This window comes from Perca flavescens, chromosome 23 (assembly GCF_004354835.1).
Source record: "Perca flavescens isolate YP-PL-M2 chromosome 23, PFLA_1.0, whole genome shotgun sequence".
Classification (NCBI taxonomy): domain Eukaryota; kingdom Metazoa; phylum Chordata; class Actinopteri; order Perciformes; family Percidae; genus Perca; species Perca flavescens.
In genome coordinates, this window is record NC_041353.1 from 5,061,970 (window position 1) to 5,081,129 (window position 19,160).

The 19,160-nt window shown below is 41.6% G+C and overlaps 1 protein-coding gene across 1 annotated transcript in view; it reads right to left on the reverse strand.

Moving 5' to 3' along the window:
- usp6nl (USP6 N-terminal like) overlaps nucleotides 1-18,305 on the reverse strand; it is a 111,999-nt gene extending 93,694 nt beyond the window's left edge. Inside the window, exons 1-2 of the mRNA XM_028570220.1 lie at nucleotides 18,115-18,305; nucleotides 1,680-1,786 (exon numbers count right to left, since the gene is read on the reverse strand). Of these exons, the coding sequence (XP_028426021.1) occupies nucleotides 1,680-1,683 (4 nt within the window). The 5' untranslated portion in view covers nucleotides 1,684-1,786; nucleotides 18,115-18,305. The remainder of the gene's footprint in view (nucleotides 1-1,679; nucleotides 1,787-18,114) is intronic.
- Between the last annotated feature and the right edge of the window lie 855 nt (nucleotides 18,306-19,160).

Genomic DNA, 19,160 nt, shown 5'->3' on the forward strand with positions numbered 1-19,160 from the left:
CTCCCTCGTGGTGCAAATGATCATCTGGTGCAGTGTGTATGTGTGTGTGTGTTAGACGTTACACACATGTATGAGCGTAAAATAATAAAGCATACTGCAGTCTGGCCTCGCTGGATGACTCACACTGAGCTGACATGTGAGGCCGTGCCATTACAGGCACACTGACATGCAACTGTGCAAGAGATAGGAACACACACACACACACACACACACACACACACACACACACACACACACACACACACACACACACACACACACACACACACACACACACACACACACACACACACACACACAGTAGTAGATGGAGCTGATGGACTGCACATCCTGCTACATTTGCCCTCCCATCATGCTTTGCGGTGTGATTGATGAGTTATAAGGCGGTGAGGGTTGCAGCACGTTTGTGCCATATGTTTCTGCCATCGGGAGGGCAGGGGGTGGGGGGGCGGGGCGGATCCAGCGTATTGACGCCACATCTTTAACACTGCATCCATGCAATACTACAATCATCTTCAAATCAGATCTCAGACTACCCTGTTCCCAACCATTTTAATGTTCATTAAAAAAAAAAAAAAAAAAAATACCTCACCCACTACAGCTGAGCAACACTTCCAACCACAGTAACCAATCCAGTTAGAAAAGTCAAACACTACTATTGATTTCACTGAAACAGCAAGCCAAAGTAATGACAGAAGTATCTTAATCTGCAGTTCCTCCAATGGCCTTGAAATGCTGGTTCCAAAAAAAAAATAAAAAAAATAAAATGGACTGGGATCAATTGATTTGAAACCCAAATCCCAAATTCTCTCTTGAAATAGTTTTAGTTCAGATTATTCGCTCACAGTAACTGACCTCACTAGAATATAAATGTGCCAGCTTTAGCCAAGTGGCTCATATACATCTCTAGTCTCTGGTCAGATTGAAATAAAAAACCACGACACAAATACACAACTGCACAAATACAAATTAGATGCATGTTTCTGAAAAAATCACAAGTTTTATCACGATACGATATTATATCGATTCTTTGGACAACGATGCGATATTTGCTGACATCTTAAAGACACTGTTCAATTTCGAGTCGATTCAATTCAGGAACCTGCGATCGAAACGAGACGATATCATATGTCCATTTAACACAGTTACATTAATACCAACTCAAAAAAAATAACTAAATATGATTTGTCAGTTTTATAACGGAGTCCTTCCAGGCATTTAAGTGAAAAACAAACTATTGTTTTTAATAAAAAATAATTAAATAAAGTGGGAATCTATAATGAAGGGGCAACTTACAGACAATATGTTATCGATATTTTCAATTTGCATCGATACTATTGGATTGTGGATCTTTGAATCGATATGTCGATCCAGACTGATGTATGTATATACTAGGTTCTCCAGGCAGTGCCCTTGATCAAGGCACTGGCTCAGATCTGGAGTTGGTCCCCGGGCGCTGTGATTGGCTGCCCACTGCTCCCTTGAGGGATGGGTTAAATGCAGAGAATGAATTTCGCTACATGTACGTGTATGTGACAAATAAAGTACCTTTACTTTACTTTATAACCCCTAGATAATATCCTGCAATATGCATCACAACAACAAAGCAGCCAGTGGAGGAGCGCACACATGAACAGGCAGACAGCTCTTGATGAATTAATAAAGAGTCAGGAACTTACTCATGGTGGGAGTCCAGGGTCGGGGAGCAAGGCGAGGCCCAGGTAGGGCGGGGCTTTGGACAGGTGAGGTTATTCTCCACTAGGTCTTTCCTAGAGGCACTCATGACCTGAGGAAGAACGCAAAAGAAAAAACATTAAATCACTTCTGTACATCCACAGTACACTGAACAGGGAACACGTGTTTGGAACATTGAGGACAATTTCAAAAAGGTTTCAAGAATTTACCGGGCACAAAATGCCAAACGTTTGCAAACTCCAGCTTTTAAACTGTGTGGATTAGCTGCCTTTTTCCTATCTTTTATCACTGTGAAATGAATATGTTTGGGGTTTCACACTGCTGGTCAGACAAAACAAAGCATCTCAAGTCATTATTTTTGGGCTTTGGGAAATTGCGATGGACAGACATTTCATAGACAAATTGATACATTGAGGGAAAAAGTGATACAGAAATTAGGCCCTTTTCAGTCCAAAGTAAACAGATGCATTCAGATAAGACACTGAAATGGACAAATACTGCCTCAAATAAACCAAACATACAACCACACACACAACCACACACACAACCACACACACAACCACACACACACACACACGATTAAGGATGTGGACCGGCTCATTACCGTTGTCACTGGGAGAGAAATGGAAGGGCACAGGGCGGGTGAATGAACAGCCTTGTGTGTGTGTGTGTGTGTGTGTGTGTGTGTGTGTGTGTGTGTGTGTGTGTGTGTGTGTGTGTGTGTGTGTGTGTGTGTGTGTGTGTGTGTGTGTGTGTGTGTGTGTGTGTGTGTGTGTGTGTGTTCAAATCACCCCGGCCATTGGACTAAATAACAGTAATCGGAGGATAGTATGCGGTAAATAGTGGGTAATTTGATCACTCTGCAGATGCTTGCTGGATGGGAGGGGTGGGCAGGAAGGTGGAGGGGGGGGAAAGATGCAGGTGATAGAGAAATTAAGCCCACCCCCCCTATCCCTCTACCCTCCGATGTTACCATGAGCACGACTACTGCAGATTATGGTGGATCCAATCTCCTCCAGGGCTGCAAGCAAAAAAAAAGAAAAAGAAAACCAACCCAGGTCAGCAGAATGCTTCAGCAGCACAGGGAGTGACAAATAAGGAGCAAGGCAGCAATCTGTGCAGAGATGCATTCCCACTACAGGTGGAGAGAGAGAGTCGATACTGCCTTAGGGGCTGCGTTATCCCCATCATTGTCATCGGCATTTAATTTACAACTGGGTTTGGAGGAGGTTTGAAAACTATTTAGCAGAGTTAAAGTGCAGCTGGGGTTAGATTGCGGATGCGGTCTTTGAGGCATCTGGCTGCTACTAATGATACATTTTGCCATCAATTTGTCTCTTTAGTAGTTTTGAGAATAACATGGATTTTTTTTACTGTATAAAATAATAATAATAATAAAAATTGATTGTTTTGTCCAATGAAAAATCCAAACCCCAAATTATTAAATCAAGAGCAAACAAAACTAAACTAAATCCCCATATTTTAAAAATATTTGGCATTTTTGATTGATTAACAAATAAATTGTTGCTGAACATCTTCACCACCTCCAACCTCATCAGCCTCTATAAACACGGTTAGGTTTGTTAATCAAGTCTTTTAAACATAATGAACAAATCAATAGGTTTTCTCCTCCCGCTCTTTGGGCCACCAAAGGGCAATGTTTGGCTTGTCAAAGTCTTGGCTACAAACTTAGAAACCGTCCTATGTTTTAACCCTTGTGTTGTCTCACAGTTTGTTTTTGCTTTTTCCAACTTTTTAAATTGTAAAATTTTTCTTCTACACATTTTCAGCGCTAGGTTTGGGTTAAGCACTGCCTGGGAGGAGCAGTTAGGGGCGAAAAACACCATCGAGCCATATTTTCTGATATAAAATTTAAATTGAAAATGGGTCAATTTGACCCAAAGACAAAACACACGGGTTTTAAACATAGTTTAAGCTGACCAAAATGCTGTACAAAATAGCACCAAGGTGCTGTATTAACCCTCGTTTTGTCCTTCGGGTCACCGGGACCCAAAGGACAACACAAAAAGAGTCCAGTTTGAATGACAAAGAGTATCAAGTATCCCTTGTTACACAGAGCTGCCATAGATGGCCACGAGCCAGTCGGGCCACGCTAGCACCGCACAGGAAGGGTGAAGCTGTTCACCTTGATGACATATTGGAGGTGTGCTCATCACACACCAATCACGTGTCACGATATTCTGGACCAAATCCATCGATTTTGCGACGATATTGTGGGGTTGACAATTAGTGCTTTCACAAAACTTTTTTTTTTTTAGAATGAGATTTTAGATAAATAACCAACAATAGTTTCAAGTGAAATCATGGAGAAAAAATAAATACATTGTTCCCCAGCTATATACTGACTGTGTTTACATGTATGTGTAAAAATATGCAATTCTTCAAATGACAATTGAAAAATTGAGCCAGTATGTGCTTCTTATTATCAATGTAGACCAGTGGTTCTCAAAAGAGCGGTCCGGGGACCCCCCAGGGGTCCTTGAAGGGGTTCCAGGGGGGTCCCCAACAAAAAGGGGAATCAATTATTTTCACTATAATTTCATCCATAAGTGACAGATTGTATGACTATTTTTCTCATGGGTTTCATTCACTTTCTGTAATACAACATCTGGGACAAAGTCTTATCAGATGGGGGGTCCGTGGTCTAATTTGTGTCAGTTTAGGGGTCCTTGATGTGAAAACGTTTGAGAATCACTGATGTAGACAACGTAATTGTATATTACGATATCTCGATATATGATTTCATCACGACATCATTCCATTGAAAGACAATAAATTATCATATTGATATTGCCCCGCCCTATTGGACACAACACAGGAGACCGGCTTGTAGTAGACCATGGTCGGGTCATTACGTTACGTGTCATTTAGCTGACGCTTTTATCCGACTTAAAGCGACTTAAAATTGCTATATATGTCAGAGGCCGCACGCCTCTGGAGCAACTAGGGCAGAAGTGTCTTGCTCAGGGACACATTGGTTGATGTATTGCTGTGGGACTCGAACCAAGATCTTCCACACCAAAGGTATGACATGTCATGGGGTGGCAGTAGCTCAGTCAGTAGGGAGTTGGGTTGGGAACCGGAGCGCTGCTGGTTCAAGTCCCCATATGGACCAAAGTATGGTGGTGGACTGGTAGCTGGAGAGGTGCCAGTTCAGTTCAAGGTGCTCTTGAGCAAGGCACCAAACCCCCAACTGCTCAGGGTGCCTTTCTATGGGCAGCCCCCTCACTCTGACATCTCTATAGGTACTGAGTATGTGTGTAATTCAGGCCTGTGTGTAATGTGTATAATAACAGAGTGAAAACATTGTAATTTCCCTTGTGGGATGTATAAATTATTATTATTATTATTATTATTATTATCCACTGCGCCATCACTACCCACAGCAGCGAGGCTATCCCCTGCTGTGGGGCTGTAGTGGAAAACACATGTCATCAGGGCTTGGCTTGGCACAGCGGGACTAAAGCAGACCCATCCGGGCCTATGGAAAAACCCCATTACCTTGGAGGCTGTGACCTGGGATTAGAGCCACCATATGTCCATTTCTGACACCGGCCAGTTATTAAGACTGACACTAACAGAGTTGGACTTCCCGCAGCCAATCAACCACACTGTCACCGTGGAGCGGGGCTCCGCTCACAGAGACTCAACTGGATTCTTGAGGTCAAAAGATCATTGATTAAACTTCTAAACAATTTATCAAGCATTCACCCCAAACATTCTGCGTTTCAGGCCTCTCAAGTGTGAGGATCCGCTGCTTTCCCTTGTTTTATAGCACTGTACATTAAATATCTGTGGGTTTTGGACTGTCTCAGTGTAAGAACTTAAGATGGCCATTTTCTTTTACAATTTGAAGGTTTATGATCAAATGATCATTTACAAAATAATGGCAAAAGTTACCAACAGATGTACTGTTTTTTGTTATATTTTTCCTTTTGGAATCAAAGCTTTAAATGTTATAAAGCCCTCAAAACCTGGGATTTTGGGCTTTATAAATAAACTTGATGTGACTACATGAATTGACATGGCGTACGTTTACATGCACACTAAATCCCACAATTATTCCAAATATGACGATATTTCCATGACACCATATTCCAAATAAGGCCTTTTTTGGCCTATTTCCCTTTATGTGATAGTGACAGTGGATAGACAGGAAAGGTGGGAGAGAGATGGGGAATGACACGCAGCAATGGGCCGCAGGTCGGGCTCAAATCCTGGTTCGCTGCAAAGGACTCAACCTACATGGGGCGCACGCTCTTACTGGGTGAGCTAGAGGCCACCCCAAGGCCTTTTTCTTAATATAGCTTTTTGTGATTAAGACATGTGAGATATGCCGGTATTATTCGGGTTTTAGAAGCATTCTTTGGACGTATGCAGCATTCAAAATATGCATCTCAACCAGGGTTTTTACTGCAGTTCCTGACAGTTTACAGCCTCTTGCATTTTTATGACTTACGGTCAGCTCTGTGTGTTGCTACAGTTGTTGTACACAAACCAACTAACAGTTTGCAGGGCTGCGGTAGAGAAGCATGCCCAAAAGAAAGAAGGAGGAGGAACACAGCTACTTGTAAACATGATAAAAGGCTTGGATATCAACAGGTTTTTGAATACGCATAAACATCGCAACACCAACATTTTCAAAATAAAAGCTGGTTGAAGTAATGAAAAAAGGAAGGCTGCGTTTGCACGGTCCAACATGTCCGCCACTGGTGGAAAAACTCTTATTTTGCATATTAAAACAAAGTTGGTTTTTTTTAAACTGCAGTTTCATATTATTTTAGTGAGGACTCATAAATAACTACAAATAACTAATTTTAGGGAAATCTGTTTATGTTATTTTACGCGTTTCTGGATTTATTTTTTTTAAATATATAAATCGGCCGATATATCGGAATATCAGAATTTTAAATCACCAAATATTTGTATCGATATCGGCCTTAAAAATCCTTTATCGGTCGGGCTCTAACAGAAAATAAACATTAGTTGGCTTTAGACCAGTGCAACACAACACTGTCTATATATTAATGTATAAACATGGTGTATTTACACATCCCACAGACACAAAGCAACAATAGCACTCATTGGGAATCATGTTTCAGGCCCTCTGAGAAATATAAGTCCAATAGTCACACTCTAAAGCTGCTAGGTGCTCACCACCAGCTAATTATGACTAACTTTGTCTTTCCACAGTTTGGCGCTGCACAGGTTTATCAGAGCTGTAACAGCAAGGTTGATGATGCTCAATGTCTTCTTGTTGTCAGTTAGGCAGCTTTTATTCTGAAATGATCCAACAAGATCCATCTAAGCCACGTGTCAAACTTAAGGCCCGCGGTCCAAATCCGGCCCCGCATATCAATTAAAGGGGTGATAGAATGCAAAACCGATTTTACTTTGTCATAGTTGAATAATGACAGTTTGGTGGGTAAATAGGACATACAAAGAAGCTCAAAATCCCATTGACACCCCTTTACTATGAAAATCTCATATTTTGAAACTGCCGCTGAAAACGGGCGAATGTCAACAAAGCTGGAAGTTGACAGAAGCATCCCAAGACCTGTAGCTTTGTCAGCCCATGGACGTATTCATAGAACGGTCACGCCCCAACATTTACATAGGCTACACAACCGACCTGAGATCAGGTAGTCTTCTGAATCTAGGTTGCGCAGATCTCTGCTATTCCATTACAAAATTCACTTCTGAAAAACTTTTTTATGCAAGAAATTAACTATGTAAAGCTCAAATATGGGCCCTTTTACGAAAATGGATGGCTAATTGTGTGTCGGAGTTCAGCGGCCATGCTGCCTGGTTTGCTACATTGGCGCCCTGCCTGAGCTCCGTCACGGCTGGCAGCCCACGGCACTCCATACCCACGCAAACTCACCCTTTCTGGGTGACTGGACTACCAAACACCGCAAGCTCCAGGGCCTGCAGCTCGCTGTTCTTCCTCCCCTCTTCCTGCTAAATGGCCGGTGTGTGTGACTGAGAGCGCGGTCAGCGAGCTTGTTACGCCCGCAATCTCTTACCGCAGGTTCCAGTTAATCTTATAATGGATGTGTGTGTTGAGTTATTTAAACAAACAATCGGGGAAATAAACACCTCTTGTCCGCGAGTCTCATTGATAGACCTGGCGGTGAGCTGGAGTCCATCAATGAGAGCAAGCTAGCCTCCTCCTAACGAGACCTCTGACATTCACAAAAATGCATTAAATTGAAATCCAAAATCGGACAAGTGTTAACTAAGCTTTGTAAGACCTTGGGGAACCTGTAATATACATGCCGTGACGAAATTCAAACTGTAAATATACTATCGTTATGCCGAAAGTGTAGCTAGCTAGCCGAGATCGTTTCACATTGTATTGAATGGGACACATAGCTAGCTAGCTAGCTGCTCCTCCTAACAAGACCCCTCACGTTCATAAAAATGCCTTAAATTCAAATCGGACACAACGGTTAGCTTTGTAAGACCTTGGTTAGATTTTATATAAGTGGCTTGACGAAATTCAAACTGTAAATATATTATAGTTATGCCGGCAGCTGGCCGCGGAGCCCCGGTAGTGCAGTAATCCACAAAGGGTGACTTTGCCCTGGGTATGGAGCCCAGCAGGCTGCCGCTTTCTCGTCAGACTGTGTGGAGCTCCTACAGTCCGACATGTCTTACCAAATTTGCAATTAGCCATCAATTTTCGTAAAACGGCCCATATTTCAGCTTTATATAGTTGATTTCTCACATGAAAAAGTCTCAGAAGTGAATTTGGTAATGAAACACTGCAGTGTCTGGAATATGAGATTCTGTCACGTCTCTAATGTGTGTGTATGGGGATTTGCTCAACCAATCAGCTCCTGTCTTTAATGTGTGTGTATGGGGATTCACTCAACCAATCAGCGCGCAGCTCATCTAAATATTCATGAGCATACCATATTCGGAAGAAAAGTTCTTGTTACAAATAGGGCCAAAACACATGAATGCATAAGGGCCAATAAAATATCAACCAGGCCATTTTCAGCCCAAACAATGTTACATACCCCATTAGGAGACCTTAAGGAACAGTGTGAAATACCCTATATAATCATTCTATCAGCCCTTTAAGGTTCATAATAAATTTTGGCCTGCCTAGTTTTTGTCGCTTTTTCAATGTTTGCCGCTTTTTAAGTTGTTTTTTTGGCACGTTTTCTTAAGTTTTTTTCCCGAAGTTTACGATAAGATAATGAATAACTGTACTCAACCGTCATCAGTGGCAGCTTCAATGTAAAATCTATTCACCTTCAAAGACCCACATCTGTCACACCACAAAGCAACTCCAGAAACAAGACCTCTTTTGTTCGGTGTCGTAAAGTCTGCAGGCCGGCAGCTGTGAGGGATGGGAGACTGCTGTTATGAAGTGTTAAAGAGTAACCATGTAAACCTCAGACTGGTTAGACCTCTGGGAAGTGCAGTAGCAACTACCCGCTGACACGAAAACAGTCCAAACTGAAATCGGAGTACAGGCTGCTGGTGGCAGATGTATCCAAAATGATCGGTCTCGGAACTTTTGGTAAACCCAAACTGGCCAAACGCCGCGGCGTTGTTTTAGACAGGAGGTTAGTTACATCTGATGCAGGGTCAGGAGCCAATGCAGTGTTCTCTCTCAGACACATACACACACACAGACAGACACACACACAGACACACACACACACACACACACACACACACACACACCAGAGGGCGGCTCAGCATCTGGTGGTATGTGGTGTGTTGCTGCTCTGAAGCCAGGCATTAAAAGAGAGAGCGGTGGACTGAGCCAGCGGGGATCAGCGGCCAATAAAGACGGGCAGCAGCGCGGTGCCAAGGCCTGTAGAGCAGTAGCAGTGAGGGAATGCAGAAACCCTGTGTGTGTGTGTGTGTGTGTGTGTGTGTGTGTGTGTGTGTGTGTGTGTGTGTGTGTGTGTGTGTGTGTGTGTGTGTTGGTAGACTGGGTGGGCTGTATGCTTTTGTGCAACCAGTGCAGTGCCCGTTTGGAGCGCGTGCGTGGCCGATTGTTTGGTTCCCAGTATTTTTTCCCCCCCCACAAATTTCTGGCACTATAAATGGCCCGGCTGTGGCTCATCTAGATATTCGGCGTGTCCCCTTTCTCCGTCTAGCGGTCACCATTGACGGACTGGGATGAAAAAAAAAAACGGCCCTGGAATTTGCAACACACCGGCCCTATTTTTGTCAATAACCTAAGCTTGGACATCAGGAACTCTGCCTTCCGAGTGAATCTTTCCATGCACCTCGCCGCAGTACGATCTAGAAATATTTGTGGCTGCATGCATAAAATAAGGTATCAAAATTAACCAAAGACAAATTATCAGTAAGTGGCCCTTCTGGCATTGCCCAAATTCCAGATGGCCTGTCCATCACATGGAGGTAGCGGCGTAGCCCGGTCCTGAGGAGGGAGGGAGCCTTATGTTAATTGTAGCAATACACCGATTATCGGGCCGTTTCTTGGCAGTTTGCAGATTACATGTATCTGTGTTTTATTTGCCAAATAACCGATAAAGTTATAATTAAAGTGCGCCACTTTGGCTGGGCTACAGCTCTGAGTCTGTCCCTCTGCTTCGGTTTCACTCACCACTGAGTCTGACTAAATGTCCCGCCCACAACATTATCTGACTTAACCTTTACTGGGTATTATGTTAAAAATGTCTAAGTTATGGGTGCCCAGATAGCTCAGTTGGTAGAGCAGGCGCCCATATATAGAGGTTTACTCCTCGACGCAGCGGGCCAGGGTTTGACTCCCTTTGCTGCATGTCATTCCCCCCTCTGTCCCCTTTAATTTCTTCAGCTGTCCTATCAAAATAAAGGCTAAAATAAAAAATTATCTTTAAAAGTTTCAAATGTATTCAATCGTTGCTTAAAACACTTAAACAAAGTTTTGTGTTGGAGTTTGTAACACTCCAGAATCTTAATTTTGACTTAAAGATTTTCATTTCCATTGTAAATGCATATTGGTTCCAAATATTTATAGTGAGCTTTATAGTTTATAGTTTGGCAGATTCCGTGACATGTGGACAGAGCCAGGCTAGCTGTTTCCAGTCTTACTGATTCTAATCTGCCTCCTTAAGAAAACCGTTTGCTTTTCTTTTTTAACATTGTGAAGCCGAGTCAGAAAGAGACGGAAAAAGAAAAGTCATGACAACAAAGTCCAGCCTTGAAATGTCATGTGTCAATGTCCCCAAACATTTTCCATCTTTTTCAGGGATCTTTATGCATGATTAGAACTGTAAAAACACACAAAGGCACGCAATATAAAGCTGATGGAGAGAGAGAGAGAGAAACCCAGCAAAGTCTGTTCCTATGTTGCAGATATTCAGTCAGACACACTAAAATTGGGGAGCATCCTGATGCTGTGTCTGACACACACACACACACACACACACACACACACACACACACACACACACACACACACACACACACACACACACACACACACACACACACACACACACACACACACACACACACACACACACACACACACACACACACACACTCTTCTGGAGTGGCTCAGCATACTCTGTAACAGAGATAGAAAGGGAACAGAAGAAGGAGATGAACTAATTTGTGGTGGTTGACCCTGACGACGGGGCTTTTCCATTTCCTCTCCGTCCCTGAGCCACAGATCCAACAGCAGCCTCAAACTCAGCGTCGGGGATCTCAATTTTATTTTTATTTTTTTGGGACCAGTCAGACGTTTTATGCTCGTTACCCAAAACTGGGCAATATGGTTAGATTAATAAAGCCCATTAACCCTCCTGTTGTCTTTTCAAAAAGTTTCTATATCCGTGTGGCCGGGTTAGCTCAGTTGGTGGAGCAGGCGCACATGTAGCGGTTTACTCCTCGACGCTGCGGCCGCGGGTTCGACTCTGACCTGCGGCCCTTTGCTGCATGTCGTTCCCCTTCTTTCTCTCTCTCCCCTTTCATGTCTTCATCTGTCTTGTGGAAATAAAGGCCTAAAAATGCCCAAAAACTAAAAGTTTCTATATCCGAAATTTGGGTTTCTGTCAATCAAATTGTCAAAACATATAAACGTGGATGGTTCCATACAACGCTCTTCACAAGTAAAATATATGATATGTTGAGTACTTAATTGAATTTGGGTGTTTTATTTTTATAGCATTTGAAAACAAGCATTTTTTTTTTTTTTAAAGCGCAGAAAGAATCGACAAAGACATCGGAAAAAGTGACAAAAATGTCGGGCAACGTAAAAAAAAAAAAAAAAAAAAAAAAAAAAAGCTTCAAAAACATTGGGGAAAAGTGAAAAAAAAGTTTGAATTTTGACCCAGAAAAACAATAAGTTGCATGGTCGAGGGGAAGACCACACAAGGGTTAAGGTAGTTGTGTGCATATTTATTCCTTCCATGTATTGTACACCAGGTACAGGTTAGCAGATTGAGTAGTGGCAGAAATAAGCCGTTTAGGAGATGGAATCCAGTGTTCTTCCTAAATGATTAGGAGCCTTTTTATTTAATTTATTTTTTAACAGGTTGTGTGTTGAAAAGCTTAACTTGAACTCATTCTAATAAAGCTCAGCGCAAATTCTTTCAGGAAGACGTCAAATAACCCAATCACTACTCTTTCTTCTTGTGTGGTTGTGGTGTGTGTGTGGTTGTGCGCGTGCGTGTGTGTGGTTTGTGAGCACGTGGGCGCGTGTGAGCGTGTGTAAGCGTGTGTGTGTGTCTATTTTGTCTTATCTCATGTCTAAATGTTGCATTATGAACTTCAAGAAATAGAACATTCTGTGGGGAAAGCTGTAGTTAACTATTAATAGCGGGGTGCGAATGTGACTCATCCACCAGGTCTCTAAAATGCCACACGGTGTATGAAAGCCAGCAGGGGGCTGTGTGTAAAAAGGTCAAGTGTTGACAATGGTGTATTTGCAGCAGGGTGGCATGAAGGCTGCAGCAGAGGGCTTTTATCCTACTGCGACATGTACACCAGTAGGTCACTTCAGGCAACAAAATTGTTTAGCGTACAGCAGGGATGCACCAAATCCAGATTTTTGGGGTTCGGCCGAATACCGAATCCTATCTATCATTTTCCCAACTGCTGCATGAATGGCTTTGGCTCGTGGCTGATCTGAGGGCCACTGTTTGTTCGGTGTAGGGCTAGCAAAGCTGGTAATGTTGTTTTTAGCTGTGACTGTCCTTCCTTTGCCGTACCTGAAGTTGCTGCTATATATATATATATATATTCCATTCCACTCCATTATAGACAGAGTACCAGCTGAGATCAGTTGCTGTTTTTGTTTTTCTAACCAGGGCAGCAGTTTTCAGATTACATTATGTGCTTACATAATTGCAAAAGGGTTCTCCAATGTTTTCTCAGTTAGCCTTTTAAAATGATATCAGATTAGTAAAGAGAATGGCCCTTTGGAACACTGGATGAATGGTTGCTGACAATGGGCAATGTAGATATTGCATTAAAGATCAGCCACCCACTCAGATCAGCTGGTATTCTGTCTATAATGGAGTGGAATGGAAATTTCTAAGTAACCCCAAACTTTTGACTGGTAGTGTGTGTGTGTGTGTGTGTGTGTGTGTGTGTGTGTGTGTGTGTGTGTGTGTGTGTGTGTGTGTGTGTGTGTGTGTGTGTGTACCCCCAGATTCTTGTCTCAAGAATTGGGTACTCGGGTACAAACTATCTACCGTAAATAACTGTTATTCCAACTTTTGCTTTTACAAAATCAAATACTAAAAGAATAAACGTTCACACGTGTCAGGTTCGTCGTATCATGATCGTTGGATTTGAATGTGCTGTCGGCCGATCAATACTTGAGTACGCGCTGGATGCTTTTTTACACTTTTGATGCTTTTAACGTTTGACTTTGAGTTTTTTGTCTATATTATTGAAGCTTTTTTTTCTTGAAGTTTGGCATTTATTTTTGCATTCTCCCCCCGTTTTTAAACTTTTTTTTCTCAATAAACAAAAAAAAATGTTTTTTTAGGGGCCAGTAAAAATCTACTTTGGGCAAGTATAATTTTTTTTAGGTATTTTTTTACTTGCCCAAACGGGACAAGTGAAAGAAGAACCTTAGCGTTGAACCCTGCATGTAATCGTACATGCTAGATTAATGGTGTTGCAGAAATGCTTCATAATCCAACCCATTTAGCTGCCAAAGAGCAGCAAAGTCAATGTGGAGGAAACACAAAGATTAGGAGGAGCTCATATATGTTATATGTTCAGTGACCGTCCAACATAAAGTCTCGGGGAGCACCGCATGTAGCAGACCACACTGGTTTATCAAGACAAATGAAAAAGCTTTCAAAATGGCAATTTGTCAGTCTCAATTTCAATCGCGGGCTTATATTTGTTGTTTCTATTATTACTTTATTAGTCCTCTACTCCTGCTATGAATCAGGGTCTTCCCTACCATTAGGTGTGCAGCACCCGAGCCGTTTTGGGCAGCACCTAAGCCAAATAAATGTAACTACCGGTTAGGGCTGCTCGATTATGGAAAAAAATTAAAGAAATAATTTTTGTCAATATTGAAATCACGATAATTTAACACGATTATTTGTTGACTTCTGGAAAGATGTTGCAGTTATTGAATTTAAAAAACAGTGGAAAAAGTGAAATGAATCAACAGTAAAAAAACTGAACTTTGCCTTAATACTTTTCCTATTTAAACTTCATTCAGAACACGAGAGAAAATACGAGTTTACTTGCAAAACAAACGCAATGAGCTAAATAATTGTTTTTCTCAATTATTCTGTTTTTGTGATCATTGGGAGCCGAAATCATAATCACGATTATATATTTCGATTAATTGCACAGCCCTACTACCGATACATTACTTTTTTCAGATCTAATGGTTGCAGTCGGTCCCCAGTGGACTTCTTCAGCAAGTTTTATCTTGAAGCTTTTTGAGTGTTATTTATTAATTGTGTGCTCTAACGTTTCCAATGGTTTAGACACATATATTGAAATAAAAATGGTCCAAAATTTTTTTTTTGTTAATGTAACATTTTCTTGAGGGAGGACCCCTAAAAACTCGCCCGCCAAATACATGGACAAAACTCTTCCACAAACCTGGTGGTAGTAGTAGTAGTAGTAGTAGTAGTAGTAGTTTGAAAGGACTTGCCTTTTCCAGGAATGTTGTTCCTACTCAGCTTTCTGTCTCTATTTTGTATCAGAGCCGGGACAGGGCTGATCCCAAAAAAGCCACTCAGCAGCACTCAGTGACACAATGGTTCCAACTAAAAGCTGATAAGGCGAATAGTCTGACCCTGACACATCCTGACACGCTGATCAGCCTCGACAACGCCACACTCCCACAGGAACTCAGACTTTAGAACCACTTCTTTCAAACGACAACACTGTGAGGGCCTGCAGGAGGACATGAGACAGATTTTCTGATCAAACAGTTTGTGTTTGTCTTGCTTGATACTGGAGGTCAGAAGAGACCCTCCACTTTATTAAACACTCCAGTCCTGCAGGTGGACTACGTATTATAAGGTTTATAGGGTCTTGTAACCCCCTACCTCCCCCCCTTCCAGTCACAGTGGGAGCTTACGGGACATTCTACTACAAACGCCTTGTGTTTTCAAACTGTAATGCCAGACTGCGTTAAGCCGCATTATCCTGAAGCGGGATAGGAAGGATTGAAAGACACACCATAGTCCGCAACATCGAAATATATGCTTTTCCCTCCAGAAAATTTCAAAATAAAATGTAATTAAAAACAATTATTTCGAAAGCCTTCTACATCTACTGTGAAGTGATATTGACTTGGATTATTTGTTTACAACAGTTAGTATGTGTAATAGCTCCTTCAAAATGATCAAATATGCTCCGCTTTCAAGCCTTAAGACACTCTACTCAGGGCATGCACGCTTTGTGATGTGTAAGTGTAATGCATGCTCTTTTATTTGTATTTACATCCCATCTACAAAGCATATTTTTGCTCTATGTTTAATTTAAGTTTCCACTATGTACACTGATAACCTAACTAGGTGTTTCGCTGGTTCCATACACTCTATGGCTTATATACAGTACTTATATAGAAGTGACCCGTTTCACGCTTTTAATTTTGAAATTCTTTCGCCGTATATCCGTTTTTATTTGTACAACTTTACGCGCCGTGCTTCAAAAGGTAACTCTACCCCCCCTCTCGTGAGGCAGAAATAACATACAGTGCTCAACTTTAATAAACACAAGCACCAAAACAAACCGCATTCACGCGCCCCTGTTTATACCCATATTTTTTTTTTCATTTTACAATGTCAACATCTGATCTCCTCGGTTCATTTAAACGCTACAAATGCGGCAGCAGCCCCGAGCTCATCAAAGTGAGTGACAGGCCGCCGCAGCCAATCAGGAGGCTCAGAGCTTTACAGCCAATGGGACGCCGTGATTGGTTCTCGGGCCGCATTGATTCCCTTTGCGGGAGGCTACCTCGGTGGTTTCGGCCACGTCAAGTTTCAAACATTCAACTAAAATACAACCGGAATTAAAGCGACTTGACATTCAAAATAAAAGGCTGGGTAGGTACTGATAAAGTTATGAGTTTTACTGTGTTAGCCTTTCAATAAAAATATTTAAAAGAGTATTGTTGGAATTATCTTCTCTTTTTTTTATTGTGTTTAGGGTAATCACATTTTTTTTTAACTTTGCTTCTCTTTTTGCTTACTTTATTTTCATGTGAAACACTCTTAAGTTAGACTACCATGCACCTCTTCAAAATATTAACATTGGTGCAGCCAATAATACAGGTATATAACTACCAATAATAATTGTAAGAAGAGGTAGCAAACAAAAGTACAAGCCCATGATTAGGGCATATTTTCGAGGATGAATCTTCATATGCTACAAATATAGCTACACATATAATGAACAGTGTTTGGAATAACGCCGTTTAAAAGAACGGCGTTAGGTAACGACGTTATTTTTTCAGTAACGGGGTAATCTAATTAATTACTTTTCCCGTCAATACAACGCCGTTAACGTTACTGTACATTAAATGCGACTAGTGAAGAGGTGGGTTAATAACGAGGTAAGCGATTATGATTGGCTAAGGCAGAGTCATGTTTCATGGTAGCCAATTAGAGCCAGTGTTTTTACACACACGGCAGCACACACGCAAGCTAAACAGAGATTCGATGAAGCAGCAGAGATGGCGAGTCAGGAGCAATTCGATGAAAAGTTGGCATTTTCAAGGTGGAGATATAAGCACTACTTCAAATTAATTGTGGTCAAAGGCAAGAACGTGCATGTAATCTGTACATTATGTCCAGGAACGAAGACTTTGTCGACATCCGTTGTAAGCAACTCTAATTTAATGAAGCATCTCACAACGACACACATCTAAAGCTAGTGGCCAAAACACCGATACCTCCACCACAGATGATAGCTCGCCATCTTCTAGCAAAGAAGGACTCGGAGCAAAGTCCTCCAAGCAGCAAAAGCTAGATCTTTCTGCCTCACAACAAAAACCTATGACACAGGCTGAAGTCAACCATACGATAGGCAGGTATGTTGTTAAAAATAGGCCTATGTGTGTCATATAGGTTTGTATGGAGCAACTTTTTTTTTTTTAACAGTAACGCAAATAGTTACTTTCCCTGGTAACGAGCTACTTTTATTATAGAGTAATTCAGTTACTAACTCAGTTACTTTTTGGAACAAGTAGTGAGTAACTATAACTAATTACTTTTTTAAAGTAACGTTCCCAACACTGATAATGAATGCTTGATATTTTGTTCTATATCTATGGCTTGATAGAAGTTTTCAATGGAATTCCATTGCTGGGCAACAGCTTGCCCCCTTGTTAACTTCCTGTCAGTCGAGGTTACTCACATCCAGTCAAATCCAGTCCAAACTTTGGACACATTTGAAAGCGTGTCCAAACTTTTGACTGGTACTGTACACTGCAACAGGAAATCCACTTGGGGTCATTTAGAATGTTTGTTTCCAACTGTGAAATGGCCTTATAGCCACATTCACCCCCCAAACTCCTTTTACGCTAAAATACGCATGTAAACAAGACTTTTATTTTGTAGGACGATACCGGAAGCCTCCTTGTTGTAGTCTGCTAGCTCAACAGTGGTGGGTTTGGCTAGGTAGGCCTCGGTGAATACAAATAAGCACAAAGTTTACAATAATAAAACACAATGTACCTTCTTTTGTAAACGTTAAACATTCGGAATAATTTCACACGGGCGTTCGACAAGGTCCCAAAACCCCCTGGCGCCATGTTCCATTCCACTTTGAAAAGCTACCGTTACCGTTAATGGGCTACCGTCATTCAGCCCCGCAGTAACGCTACCGTTTCCACTGACAGATGGATTTCAGGAGCTCGACAAGTTCCCCCAGTCTGCTCCAACACTAGCTAACAACACCGGGGGCATAACCAAACTCACGAAGGCTCACCTTGCTCTCAACTCGACGGGTCCTCCTCGATCACATCGCTGCACTTATAGTTCCCCGAACAAACTGGAGCACAAACCGTCCATGGTCCCGTACCAGGAAGTCCGAGAGCACTTCTCAAACTCTGTGTGTGTGTGTGGGAAGCCGTGCAGGATATATCAGCCAGGTAGCAATGCGCCGCCCGCCGGGCTCATCTGACCTCACCGGGTGGCGGATGCTGCTGCTGCTGCTGCAGCTTAGAGCCCAGTCTGCGACATTCACTCACACACAAAAATGACCCTTTTCCCCCCCATTTTTTTTCATGTGTGTGTGTGTCCGTGCTGTAATGATCAATAAGGGATCAAATATAAAGGCTATAAGTCATTATCATGTCCGTCTCCACATTTTTAAGACGATGATTAACCATCAATAATAAACTGTTTCTGACGAGTAGGCTATATTCTTATTAGGATTTCCCAACTTTGAAAACTATATAGGCCATGTGTGCATGTATGGATTTTATTTTACTTTTTATTTATTTATCCTCTATTCAACCAGAAAGTCTCTTGCTATACAAATACAAAAGTATTAGTATCAAAATATACTACAGAATAGCACTTTTCAGAATAATTTTTAGGCTATCATATCACTGGATTATAAATATTGATGCCTTAATGCGCACATCACTTAAATATTGCAGCTGGTAAATGTATGGTTATTTTAAATGTGTGTATATATATGCTGGGTAGCTTGCAAATGTCCTCATGGGGATCAATAAAGTCATGATTGATATAATAAAACGCCATAATGCACTTGTTGATTTCATTTTTTATCATTAATCTGAATCCGCTAGTAACTAAAGTTCTTAATTGAATTTGTTGGAATAAAAAGTACAATATTTGCCTCTGAGATGCAGTGGAAGTATAAAGTAACAAAAACTTGCCTCTAAATTGCACTTAAGTACAGTACTTGAGTACATGTACTTAGTTACTTTCAACAACTGTAGGTAGCCTATACAGCCTTTGTCTTCAGCAAAAGAGAGACCTGCCGATGAAATGAGGTAATCAACA